Source organism: Neolamprologus brichardi, unplaced genomic scaffold, assembly GCF_056152115.1.
Source record: "Neolamprologus brichardi isolate AB-2024 unplaced genomic scaffold, ASM5615211v1 NODE_ptg000038l+_length_1369362_cov_1, whole genome shotgun sequence".
Classification (NCBI taxonomy): Eukaryota; Metazoa; Chordata; class Actinopteri; order Cichliformes; family Cichlidae; genus Neolamprologus; species Neolamprologus brichardi.
Genome location: NW_028270040.1, coordinates 712,501 through 726,526, shown reverse-complemented (window position 1 = coordinate 726,526; position 14,026 = coordinate 712,501). Strand labels below are relative to the sequence as shown.

General features: G+C 41.9%; 1 protein-coding gene across 1 annotated transcript; it reads right to left on the bottom strand.

The window, feature by feature from the left end:
- Positions 1–569: 569 nt before the first annotated feature.
- On the bottom strand, positions 570–10,550 carry LOC102795021 (ectonucleotide pyrophosphatase/phosphodiesterase family member 7-like). Its single transcript, XM_006801664.3, has 6 exons — positions 10,292–10,550; positions 8,549–8,694; positions 7,813–8,445; positions 7,257–7,491; positions 3,818–3,938; positions 570–714 (listed from the first exon to the last, which is right to left on the bottom strand). The coding sequence occupies exons 1-6, from the start codon at positions 10,548–10,550 to the stop codon at positions 570–572; spliced, it is 1,539 nt and encodes a 512-aa protein (XP_006801727.3).
- Positions 10,551–14,026: the final 3,476 nt, after the last annotated feature.

Genomic DNA, 14,026 nt, shown 5'->3' with positions numbered 1-14,026 from the left:
ACTTTTAAATACTCTAGGAATCATCACGGCCCTTCAGCCCAACCTTCCCAGGAGTGACTCCAACACTACATCAACAACTGAAGCAGGAGGTCACAGAAGAGCTCAGTAAACTGCAGGACTCGTTCCACTCAGTTAAAGTAAGAGTTCATGAGTCAACAATAACACACAGGATCGGCAGAAATGGTGAAAACCACTGCTGGCCCACAACAACACAAATGCCCGTCTCACATTGATGATCGTCACAAAATTGTGGGAAAACTTCTGTGGACTGACACGACCACATTTAACTTTCTGGTAAGTTTATTACTTCTGGTTTAAAATGAACGCAGCATTACAGAAACAAGGAAATGACAGCAACAGTCAAACATGGTGGAGGTAGTGTGAGGACCTGATGATGAACTTTATACGCAGCCCATAAATTTGCTTATTTAATTATTGTGTTATGATTATAGTGTTCAGCTGTGTTGAAATCTAATGAGTGTGGAGACATTTAAATATGATTAAAATCATTTATATTTACTCTAAAACTGTACAGCATTCAGATTTTACTGGGGCCACTTATGTTGGTTTTATCTGTTAACTTTGGGGCTGGTGATGATGGTGAAGGGTGGAGTAGCATGAAGGGCTTTGACCCCATCCAGGGCTATTTTATCCACATTAGGGTGTAGTCCCAGCCTTCGACGGAGGTGAGCAGCAGCTTGTTCCTGGTAGATCCTGTGAAAAGTGACTGTTCAGAGTTCTGCAGTGAGGCTGCAGAGCAGGCAGAGCAGCAAAGATTTAGATAGTGCTGTAGTTTTACCAACGATCCACTGTGCTCCAGTTTAATGTTTCCTGCTTCTGTAGTGACTTCCAGTAATATACAAGTATGACCAGCACTCCAGGACAAAAGAGAAACTGTGTGGCACAGTGTTAGTGGATACACCCCGAATGAATGCATTCACTTTAAAAGGCATATCAGTCAGTACTTATCTGCTCATAATCACGCTTTAAACCTTTGGCATTGCATTGAGGAGTTATGACAGGGAAGTGTGTGCTTGTGTGTGAAGAGCCTGCACGCTGACAGTTCAACTGCAGCAGGTCAAATGGACTCAACTGCCAAAGGGGATTTTTCCTTTGAAGCTTCTTGTAATCTTTGCATATTTAATTAATGGTTCTTTAACATTGCTGCCCTTTAGCAGCTGGGACACATTGACGTAGGGCAATTCCTTGGAGTGAGCTTGCCTGATGAATCCAGCCCATCAGCTCCACTGCACTTGTGGTTCTAGGACAGGGGTCTGCAACCTTTAACACCCAAAGAGCCATTTGGACGCGATTTCCATGCAAAAGAAAACACTGGGAGCCGCAAATACTTTTTGACATCTAAAATGAAGATAACACTGTATACATTGTTTGTTTGTTTTACCTTTATGCTTTGTGTAAACAACTAAGGCGTGTTGCTTGAATCCATGAAGTGCTACAGAGAAAATTACATTTTATTTATGTTATTAACACATTTTGAACTCTTAAAGAAATATAACAAAAGGAAAGACACCCAGCTGAACTAAAATGATCTATGTAGCAAACAAAAACTGTTGTGAGCCGCCACCTTTATATCGCCTTTGGGCTTTTGGAGCCTTGACCTGACTTTTAAAAAAAATAATTGGAAAAAAAGCACTATGCTGCTAAAAAATGAAAAATAGATGTTTGCAAAATTCAGCCTAAATATGTATTTTATCTGATTAATGTGTGTGGCGGGGCGTGGTCTGCAGCGCCGCTGCAGGGGAGGCGGACGCACCTGAGCAGAACCGACGTCGGTTCTGCCGTACGGGCTGTACGAAGTCACTTTCATCTTCACGCAGGAGTGTAAGCTGTCATCTGTGAGGCGTGAGCGGTGTTTGTTTTTAACATAGTTCACGGTGGAAAACAGCTGCTGACATAATGTGGATCCGAAGATCCATAATTCGCTTACCTGGGGTTGAAAGTCTTGATAAAGGCACGGCGTTTCGGCGGGTATATCGGCTTCCGCAAGTGTGACGCTTATTTTGAACGATTAAAAAAATAATAGAATATAATTTTATTTTTATATTTCAATATCACAATAATCTTCCAATTTAGAACTACAAGTTAAAAAAAGAGCTAACATAAATAAAATACACTTCAGCTAATTACTTAAAAAAAAAAAATTATTTTCCCAAACCACGCGGAGCCGCACTAAAAGGACTAAAGAGCCGCATGCGGCTCTGGAGCCGCAGGTTGCCGACCCCTGTTCTAGGATATTTAAAAGTAGAATGAAAGAGGGCCCAGCGGTTAAAGCTGGAGAAATCTCTGTGTGCACGGCTGAAGCTCAGCACTGCTGCTGTGACCTCCAGGTGTGAGTCTGCCATGCAAATGGGTTTCAGCTGGAACACAGCTCACTCTGCCATCCACACATCACACATGTGAACACGATGCAGACACTCTGCTGTCCTCTCTGGACCAACCTTCATTTAAAATGGACGGGAGGAAGACTCTGCTTTGTTACCAGCACTCAGCCTTCATCGCTGATGGTGTGGAGGCCCATTAATGCCTATGGAATCAGCAGCTGGCACATCTGGAGAGGCCATCGATGCAGGAAGGTGTGTACAGGTTTCAGAGCAACAGAGGACGTATTTTCAGGAGAGACCTGCACATTTCAGCAGGACGATACTAAACCACACACTGCAGCTGTTCCAGCAGCACAGCTTCATAGAAGAGTGCAGGTGTTGAACTGCCTGCATCCAGACCTTTGACTGACCCGAAACATCTGATACACCATGAAATGAACGATACAGCAAAGCAGTGAGAAACCTCTGTGAGAGAAGAAAGGGACAACAGTCCTCTCTCTGAAGCCCAGTAGCTGCTCTCCTCTGTTCCCAGATGTTTACTGGCTGCTGTTAAAAGAAGATGGGATGCCTCACAGTGGGAAACTCTTTTTATGAGTCATGTTGCTGCCATTAATATAGTCGGGTTGGGTTGTAGGGGTTGCAACTCTGAATTGGATAAGTGGGAGAACGTGGACAGATGGAAGGAAACATTTTGATAGTATATTTAAGTTCACAAATGATCAGAGTTACAATGAAAAATGGAGAACAAACAAAATCACCGAACTGCTGTGAATCATGAATTATTATTATTTTTGATTAAGAAGTGCTTCTGTGCTGAACTTTCACATTTGTATTAAACAATAGAGGATTTCTCAAACTACATTATTATGTAAAACAAATTCTTAAAAGACAGTTTGCGTTTTGTCAGCCTTTTCATCATCATCGTCATCATCATCATCAGCAGCAGCAGCAGCAGCAGCAGCAGCATGCTTTGGTTTGGATCTGAGAAGAGAGGACAAAAACAAAAAGAATGGGTCAGATCGCAGGATGCAGCATCAGCTTTGTTACAAACTTCACAGTGAAATATTTGCACTTTAACAGGATTTATGTTCACTGTTTTATTGCTTCAGAATATCTGCACATTCCAACCATAAGTTCAAAGTTACCTTGGTGACTCTTATGTATGTCTTTCTTTTAGGCTGGAGTATTGTCTGAAAACCTTTATTTGACCCAAAATGTTACAGAAAGAGTCCTGAGAGAAACTAGAAGGAGATCCCAGAAGGTTGATTCTGTTCATCTGGACTTTGCTTTCAGTCTCAGCTGACTGCAGGTTTCCCCAAACCCAACCTTACTATTGCTTGCTTAAAGGGGAATTCTTGGGTTTCCCTGTAATGCTTTAAAGTTTTGACCTTAATATGTGAATTGTATTTACGTATTGATTTGGCAACAAGCACACTGATAGATGTATCCATGATTACACGATTATAGCACTTTACCTATTTGCTTTTCTCCTTAAACACCAAGTATAAGAAGTTCCCACTATAAAAATCAGAACCAGAAACCCAGCCACTGCTGATAAGCCAATGAAAGCCTGATGATGACGATCCACCTCGTAATCTGCAGACAGACAGAAAAGTATGAATAGTTACGATGCAGACAGAGAGACAAAGCTACACAAAGACACTCACACATAACTGCACAGGTTGGTGCTCTTATCTGAGCAGAGAAGGCACGATTAAGGGATTTGTTTGGGAATATAAAACTTCCCCCATTCTGTAGTAACAACAGACATTTATATTTACTGACTGGGAATGACACTGCATTCGTGTTACACTGTGACACTCCATCTGTGAGGTGATAACAAAGGCTATGATTATTATGTAGATTTAGATCTCATCATCTACCTCAACTAAGAACAAGCTGCAGTGTGTTTTCTGTCATTTCAACTCAAAAATGTCAGTTGTCTTTTTTATCAGTGGACATGATTTAAAGTTATCATCATCCCTTCTCCTCCGGTTTCCACCATCTGGTTCGGGGATTATCACCATGACACATTCCCTTCAGACTCAATGACCCCAGCCTCTCTCAGAATGCTGTTGAAGAGCCCGACTAGCTGGTGTCGCTCAACCTCACGCACTAGCTTAGGCTCCTTCTGCACCAGAGACGTGATGCTCCATGTCCCAGTTGACTACCTCCATAGCTGCCAGGGCCTCTGCCCATGACTGCTGTCCAACACACATTGTAGCTGCTCCCTACAGGCCTCGTGCATTTGGTAAGCCTACAGTAGCGCAAGCACATTTAGGTTTTATCCTCAACCACAGTAAGGTGGTGATTCATGGAGAATAAATTATCATTTAAAAACTGTAAAAATTACATTTGTATTTACTCTGGTTCTCTTTGTTTAAAAAATAAGAAATTTTGGAGAGAAAATACTTTTCACTGCTCTGTATATTAGTCAGTTGCACTCAGTTATGTTAGCATGTAAATGGAGAGTCCTCTTCACACACTGAGGTTAATTATGGAGTTCCACAGGGTTCAGTGCTAGGACCAATTCTGTTTACATTATACATGCTTCCCCTAGGCAGCATCATTAGAAGACATAGCATACATTTACACTGCTATGCAGATGACACCCAGCTCTATCTGTCCGTGAAGCCAGATAACACACACCAATTAGTTAAACTGCAGGAATGTCTTAAAGACATAAAGACCTGGATGGCCGCTATTACTTCCAGGCTGGACGACTGTAATTCATTATTATCAGGAAGTCCTAAAAACTCCCTGAAAAGCCTTCAGCTAATCCAAAATGCTGCAGCAAGAGTACTGACAGGGACTAGAAAGAGAGAGCAGATTTCTCCTGTTTTGGCTTCCTGTTAAATCCAGAATTCAAAATCCTGCTCCTCACATACAAGGTCTTAAATAATCAGGCCCCATCTTATCTTAATGACCTTGTAGTACCATATCACCCTATTAGAGCACTTCGCTCTCGCTCTGCAGGCCTACTTGTTGTTCCTAGAGTATTTAAAAGTAGAATGGGAGGCAGAGCCTTCAGTTTTCAGGCCCCTCTTCTGTGGAACCAGCTTCCAGTTTGGATTCAGGAGACAGACACTATCTCTACTTTTAAGATTAGGCTTCAAACTTTCCTTTTTGCTAAAGCATATAGTTAGGGCTGGACCAGGTGACCCTGAATCCTCCCTCAGTTATGCTGCAATAGATGTAGACTGCTGGGGATTCCCAGGATGCACTGGGTGTTTCTTCTTCAGTCACCTTTCTCAATCACTATGTGTTTATACACCTGACTGCACTAAATTATTAGTGATTCTCTTCCACAGTGTGTCTTTGTCCTGTCTTCCTCATCTAACCTTAACGGGTCGTAGCAGATGGCCCCGCCTGTCGTTGAGCCTGGTTCTGCTGGAGGTTTCTTCCTGTTAAAAGTTTTTCCTTCCCACTGTCGCCAAAGCACTTGCTCATACCCACATAGCAAAATTGGTATGGCCCACACAATGTGCTTACACATGGCCCACATACTGCAAAGAATGATGGCCCTTTGGTGGCCCAGATCAGGTTTGCCAGATGTGGCCCACACATGGGCCAGCACAAGGCCAGTTGCAGACACACTGCTGGCCCTGTGCTGGCCCAGAACAGTTTCAGCTCTGGCCCCAGATGTCAGCCTAATGTGTACATTAATCAAGCCATGTAATAACAACATGCACCAGAACATAATAGTACAAAAGCAACATGACTAAGCTCTGTTCAGACAGTGAATGGACTGATTCTTATATAGCACTTTTTTACTCTCCCAGATTACTCAAAGTACTCTATACAACATGCCACATTAACCCATTTTCTCTAAACTGACTGCTTCCTAACTACATTCACATTCCTGACATGCAGACTGGAGGAGCCAGGGATCAAACCACTAACCTTCCAATCAGTAGGTGACCTGCTCTACCTCCTGAGCTACAGCCACCCACTGGCAAACATGAGTAAACCCTCACTAGGTTTTGGATAAAGTGTACACTCACGAACCTGTCAAACCTGCATTTGAAACGTTGGCTACCATAGCAGTATAGTATTGCAACATGGTATTTGGGTCTTCTAACTAAAATGGGAAAATAGGAACATAAATAGTGCCATCATTGCCAGACCTGGCCCACATCTGGTTGACATACACCCTGCCATGACACCAGTCAGTCAGAAGTACCAGCTTGATGCTGGACCCAGGGAAGACTTGTTTGCTATGAGCCTGGGCCACATACGCCGAACCACAATCGAGCCAGATTTGGCATGCCATCACATAAACAGTGCCATCTATGCCAGGCCTGGCCCATATCTGGATGACATATGTCTTATCATGCCAGAAGTCAGCCAGCAGTGGCGGCTTGATACCAGATCCAGGCCAGACCTGCTTGCTATGTGGGTAGAAGGGTCATATGATTGCTGTGGTTTTCTATGTTTTGATTTTTTTGTGTATTGTTGTAGAGTCCTTAAATTACATTAATAAAACAACTGTTATTGTGATTTGGTGCTTGTATAAGATCAGGTCATGCAGGCTCTCCACAAGCTTGGTTTTCTGTTCTTTGTTTTGATTAAAGAATGTTAGCTGCCGCTCACCGCTTGTATGCAGGCTTTATTTAATGGAAAACTTCCACAACATTCCATACAAATAAAATCTGTGCAAAAAGACTGAGAAAAAAGATCTTTTTTAGCACCAAAAATGGTGTTTATGTATCCGAGGTGCTACTTATGTGTTTTGTTTGTACAAATAAAAGAAATACTCCACACCTAAAATCACCTACACCAACAAGCAGTCATAGCTAGGGATCGGGATTGGTCCCAGTAGTTTGATGCTGTGTAAGTCAGTCCAGTTACCATTTAAAAATGGGGCTTTATCTTTTATCTCTATAGCATAAAATTTGCCAGTGCTGTTGTTACCTTCTGTGTTTTTCTTGGGGAGCAGCATTTGCTTGGTATTGTCGAGGTGTCCATCATTGATCTCTGGGTTTATTCCTAGTAAATGGCACATGAGTGGGTACACATTAACAGTCTCAAAGGGCCCAACCACTAAATCCTTCTGGAAATCAGGCCCAACTGCCCTGAAGAAAGGCTTCATGTCCATCACTTGATTGTCAAAGCCATGCTCTCCTTTGTTGAACTGCACAGGGAAGAACTAGAAGTTGAGAGAAAACAGAGAAAACCATGAGTTGTGGAAAAGAGTAAGTATATGTAACTATACATTTGATCATTTTTGTTTCCCTGAGTTATGATTGGAAGCTTTTGCAAACACGTTTTACTCAGTAGGATCACACCATGCTGTGCAAAAGGGTAGTTGATGTTATCTTCAAGGTTTCAGAGATACTAAGAGCATGGCAGGAGTTTACCTCTTATTGTCCACTAAGTCTTGGGTGATCTGACTAGGGACAGTGTTGGGTTGTAGCCACATGCTAAAGAGTCACATTTTCAGAAAGTAGATGGGCATGCATTCTCTCACCCCATTGATTACATATCCAGGATCAGCAAAAAGGATGATGGGAAGGAGTCGAGCATGTTTACTATAGTGCAGCCACACTGGCATCTCTTCCTTTTTATACACATGAAGATGTGGGTGACTTCCTTTGAGGGCACTGTAGACCTTCTCAAGCATCCCATCCTTAGGAAGCAGCATCCCAGCAGGTCCATAGTCCACCAGATGGAACTGGATATCACTGAAGCTGAAACCAGGAATCTTATAGAGGATGATCTCGTCAACCTGTGCACCTCGTAGAACAGTAGTCATCCCATGGTCAGCGGTGATAATAACGTTGAGTCGGTCAGTAAGGCCACGATCTTGGATTTTATCCCTGATGTAGCCCACAGTACGATCCACTTGTTGAACCATTTCCCGGCGTTCTGGGGAATCTGGTCCATATCGGTGCCCAGCCCCATCTGGTTCTCCAAAGTACAAAGAGACAAAGTCCAGGTCCTGTTGGTGGAACCACTCTCCAATCACTTTGTCGATGTTCAGCCTCCACTCTGTTTCATTAGAATAATCATATAAACGTGGTTCCACTTCCCTCACCCTGACAGTCTCCCCTTTGTAGGTGGCTGCTGTGCCAGGGAAATGTAGAGATCCTGCTTTGAGACCCTGGAAGGAGATGTAGGAGACGAGGAAGGACATTAAACTACAATAAAACAAGGGAAACAGCTTCATGACACATTGAGGTAAGGTACAGACAAATCTAAAGAACCTGTCTCTGTGCTGTTATCCAGATGGGTAAGCTGCCGTTGTCCCAGTATGAATCAACAAACTGAGTCATGTAGTACCCCTTCTTCTCCTGAGTAGTAGTGTTGAACCACATGTTATGGATTACTCCGTGATTCTCAACATAGCGTCCTGACAGACAGAAGAAAGAAACACTAATGAGGAGCGTTAAGAGAACGTAAGGGTAAATGTTAAAAGTCCTTCGGTAATATACCATATTTTTCGGACCATAAGGCACACCGGATTATAAGACGCATCAACCGCTAACATCAAAATGTGATCCTTTGTGTTTGTTCTCAGATTTATGTACAAAGATGTAGATCACGTTGGCTTCATCTTTTTAAAAGACTGTTTCTATTTGTGTTTGTTTGAATTCTGTTTCTATAAGTCAGTCTGCCACTGTGAGCAGGGACGACTGCGGCTCAGCTGAAGAAGCTCGTTGGAAATAAAGGTGCATCTACCATCACATCCACTACAGTGGACAGTTGGTCAGACCTGAGCTAAATCGACATCTCTTTGTACTAGCAGGAGGTTTGTTGTGTACCCGTGGTCCAGCCACTGCTCAATACCAGACACAGAGACTTTAGTAACATCTGAACAACAACCACAGTCGTATTTAGAAAAATGAAGCACAAATTATGAAAGGAAACCTGTGCACAACTTACTCCTCAGTATCCAGGACAAAGTATAAAGTATACTTCAAACCAATGGTGTGAATGTTATTAATGCACTAGATGAAACGAGTAGGGATAGTTTATAGTGAAACAACATTGCTTTAATTGCTTTGGGGCGATCGTGGCTCAAGAGTTGGGAGTTCGCCTTGTAATCGGAAGGTTGCCAGTTCGAGCCCCGGCTACAACAGTCTCAGTTGTTGTGTCCTTGAGCAAGACACTTCACCCGTTGCCTACTGGTGGTGGTCAGAGGGCCCGGTGGCGCCAGTGTCCGGCAGCCTCGCCTCTGTCAGTGCGCCCCAGGGTGGCTGTGGCTACAACGTAGCTGCCATCACCAGTGTGTGAATGTGTGGATGACTGGATGTGTAAAGCGCTTTGGGGTCCTTAGGGACTAGTAAAGCGCTATACAAAATACAGACCATTTAATAATACTGCGATATAACTATTATTTATTAGATTAATTCTTAATCAGACATCAGTGATGTCTGTATAAATCAAATGAATTCACAGTGATCTTTGCAGTCAGGCATATCTTATTATTTTTTATTGATAAAGCTGCACATAGCCTTCTAGTTCCTCTTCTTTATCCCAGCTGTCTTAGGGCGAGAGGTGGTGTACACCCTGCAGGTCACCAGCCTGTGGCAGGGCTAACACATAGAGACAGACAACCATTCACATCTATGGGCAATTTAGAGTTCCCAATTAACCTAACCTCACTAACTGCATGTCTTTGGACTTTGGAAGGGAGCTGGAGTACTCAGAGAGAACCCACATGAACAGTGCTAACCACCATGCAGCCCTAAGTGAATAACTAATATCTCTCTAATATCATTCTCTTTTTCAATTCAATTTATTTATAGTTTCAAATCACATCAAGAGTCGCCTCCACGCTTGATCTCAGCGCGCTTCATCAGACAGCTGCAGCTTAATGTTGGTCTAAACGAGGACTGGTTTATACGCGTTCATGGACAACTCTGTTTTTGTACCAGTAAGGTTCAACAACTTATCTAAGCTCTCTAGAATATGATATTATCCAGACGTTAAGACTTTTTAAATACCTGTGAGCAAAGTGAAGTGCGTGGGGTTGGTAATGGTGATGAAGGGCGGTGTGACGTATTGTGCCTTCACCCCATCCTTAGCCATCTTATCCAGGTTAGGGGTGTCCACATCCTGGTCATAGTTCCAGCGGAAACCATCAAAGGAGATGAGCAGCAGCTTGTTCCTGGTGGGCTGAGCTCTTCTAGTGTCCCGCAGTGGGACAGCAGCACAGAATAGGCTGCCTACGAGGCAGAAGGCAGTCAGGCAACGCAGCAGCATCACAAAGGATCTCAGGCTACACTGAGCTGTGTCAGCATACCTGCTTCTCTACTCTCAGTGTTGCTGTTTCCAGTGTTGACACCTATGTTACTGCTGTTACATAAGTATCACATGTAATCTGATCTGACAAGATGCTCTCTCTTATCAACCCATAAAAAACTGAAATCTAAACTCATATCATTTGATCAGGAGTTACAGGTTAATCCACTGTTATTGCCTTTCAATTACTTTATCATGAATTGTTGGGAGATGAGGTCAAAGAGAAGACAGCAAAGAGAGATTTGTATCTTTCAAAATCCACACCAAGGTTGTATTTTTGATGTGAATTATGTTCAATTGTATTTTATTAACTTAATTGGTCTCAGCTCAATTGCCTCATTATTATATCACATCATAACAAAGAAGAAAGTTCATGTTCATGAGCACTACAACATCCCATAATAGAGATTGAAAATGCGACGTCATTTCCAGGGTAAAACCACAAAGGATTGTAGGTACGAGTGACAAGCGGTACTAGCGCACGCAGGCTTTCACATGAAAACAGTCACACAGCGATAAAAAGAAACACAAAGAAAGGCATGAAGCTGTTGTATTATTAACTGCAATAGCCGGTCGCATGACAGCCACGGGAAGCCGACGGGTAAAGAAATCGGTTTTTATCAGATTCCGTCGTGGAAGAGAAATTGTTCAGCCGTGTTTCCGAAGTAACAGAGCCGACGGATGGCCTGGATTGCAGCCATTCAAAGAGCAAATATAACGTCCCAGAACATCCAGCTCACAGGTTAGTCTGCTCCAAGCATTCCCACAAAGGTCAGTCTTCTGTTGTAGTTATTACGTAATTTATCATAACATAATTGTTGATGTAGGTTACAAATAAGTCTTATATTGATTTGAAGTGAATTCGTTGCTATGCTGCTTTGTTCACTGTGGCTTTGCTGGCTAATGTTTGTTGTGTTTTGTAGGAAAACCAGCCTACAAAATGCTGGAATGTGATCCAGACTGAGCCCCCTCTATCAACCTGAGCAGAGATGGGCAGTAACGTGTTACTTGTAACATGTTACTGTAATCCAATTACTTTTTTCAAGTAATGAGTAAAGTGAGGGATTACTATTGCAAAAACGGTAATTAGATTACCGTTACTTTCCCGTAGGAACGCTGCGTTACTCCGTTACTAAAACCGTGATTTTTTGCGAGAATGTCTCATGACAGTGACGTAAGCGAGTGCGACGTTCGTGACAACAGCTGTGTGCAGATCAACAATGGATCATATATCGAGTGCAGAGAGAGTATGAGCGTGCAGCGTTTAAAGCGTGGAAGTACTGACCTTACTTTGAGTTTGATTCCATAAAAAGTGACAAAAACATTAGTGTCCGTTGTGCGTGGGAAGAAAACTTCTTGTTACAGCGAAAAAAAACCCTAAACTTCCGAGCAAGCACCGAGTAGCTACGACGTAATGGGAAACTCACAGAGAAACTCGCGGATTCTTCCACTGACCGCTGCACACCTGCACCAGGGTAAACCTCCGCCTACCCCACTCCTGCTTTACAGGTGAAAATAGAGCAACAGGACCGCTAGTCTTTGACTTTATTTATTTTCTGCTGTGTTTTACTTGCATCTATTTGAAAGACTGAGTGTAAACACACAAAATATTTTATTTTATGTGCTGGAATGTGCAGAAAATAGGTTTACATGTTAAACTAATTTCTTCCAGTCAGAGAATGTTGCAGATAATTAAATTTTTGCTTGATGCATAAAGTTAAAAGATTAAAACTAATAAAACAAGTTTTAAAAAGAGACTTTTCCATTTGATTACATTTTGTATGATGATTATGCAGAAAAAGTAGAATTGGGCTGAAAGATCTATCGCTTTATCACCTACTCAGGTTGTACATCATGTTTTTAAAAACTAACTAAGTAATTAATTACTTTTGAAAATAAGTAATCAGTAAAGTAACGGGATTACTTTTTGGGGAAGTAATCAGTAATTAGTTACTGATTACTTTTTTCAAGTAACTTGACCAACACTGATCCTGGGTCATACCGAGTTTAAAGCTGCTACCACAACGAGATTTGATTGGTTAAGAGAGAGAGCGATATCAAAACAGCCACGAAACGTCCTGCATATATGTGCCGAAGGGTTGTATTGAAGCAATCAAGTGATGAATAACTGTTTTCCAGTATGTTGTTTTGCAATGTTGTTGTTGTTTTTTTGTTGCATTGTTTTTCACCGAAGCAGCTAATAAAGTACGATGGAATACAATGTTGCATTTTTCTTGTCAGATTCTATAACAGAACGAAACAATAATGTCAGTTATAAATAAAGACAACAAATTGAATGAATTACGAAAACCTCATTTTATTTCTATTAGATCTGAAAATGTTGTGTAACACTACAACCTGAAACGACAAATAGATGTGTTTGCCTTTACAGGAGATAAAGAATAAAAAATTAACAACAGCTGTGAAATGGTCCAAATCACCAAAGTAAACTGGACCTGGGCTTGTTGCAGGGATCTGAAGTTACAAAAACATGTTGTGAGTTTATGCACTAAAACTTAGGACCATATCATAATAAATATGTGCGTGATGAAAGTTGGGCAGCACGCTGACATCCTTACTCCACTCTGTGCTCGTGTGGGTCTGACCCTTTCACTCCTTTGATTTTTTCCTCCTCCTTTTTTTGCCTTTTCGTCACGTCTGTCTTTGTACGGAGCTGCCGTGCTCTCCGTCGTTTCGTACATAACTGTTTTTGGGGCAAAAAAATTGTAGGTATGGATTAAAACTGTAGAATCAATGATAACTGGTGCTGGAAATGCTTGATGCAGTGTTTTGATTCTGCTGCCACTCATAGCTACAATGCAATGCGCGAAAGTCACGTGGTCTGTCGATCTCTATAGGTCAACCACTCAGCCCACACAACCTCCCAGCAGGACCAGCAGGGGGCACCTCTGCTCTGTGGCAGGAGCAGACCTCTGTCACCCACAGTCTGTGTCCACCTAACAAACACTGTGTACAGGTGAAGCCCAAATCCCAACACCCCCCCACCACCACCACTCTCCCCCGTGACTATAGTATCATTTGTCTATAAATTTGTTATTATAAGTACATCTCTGCATAACATTGTATCCTTATTAACATTAACGAAAACAAAAGAAAAAGGAAAGAAATATAGATTCAATTAAAACAAAGAATAACTTTATTAACATTTTTATTTTAGTCCGTAACAGAAAATATTTAATGTGCATATAGTAGTACTGCAACTCTCTAAACTACTACAACACTTAAAGTAAATCAATTTGCCTGAAATTAAAAAAAAATCTCATTTAAACTATAAACATCTTTTGACCGACTTGAACCGATTTTGATTCTGAAAAATAAAATTAGATTTAAATTGATCAGCAACATTAACTACTCAGTAGTCTCCCACCATAGTCACAGTGACGCCAAGCGCTGCAAATGCTTGGTCATATTGTCAT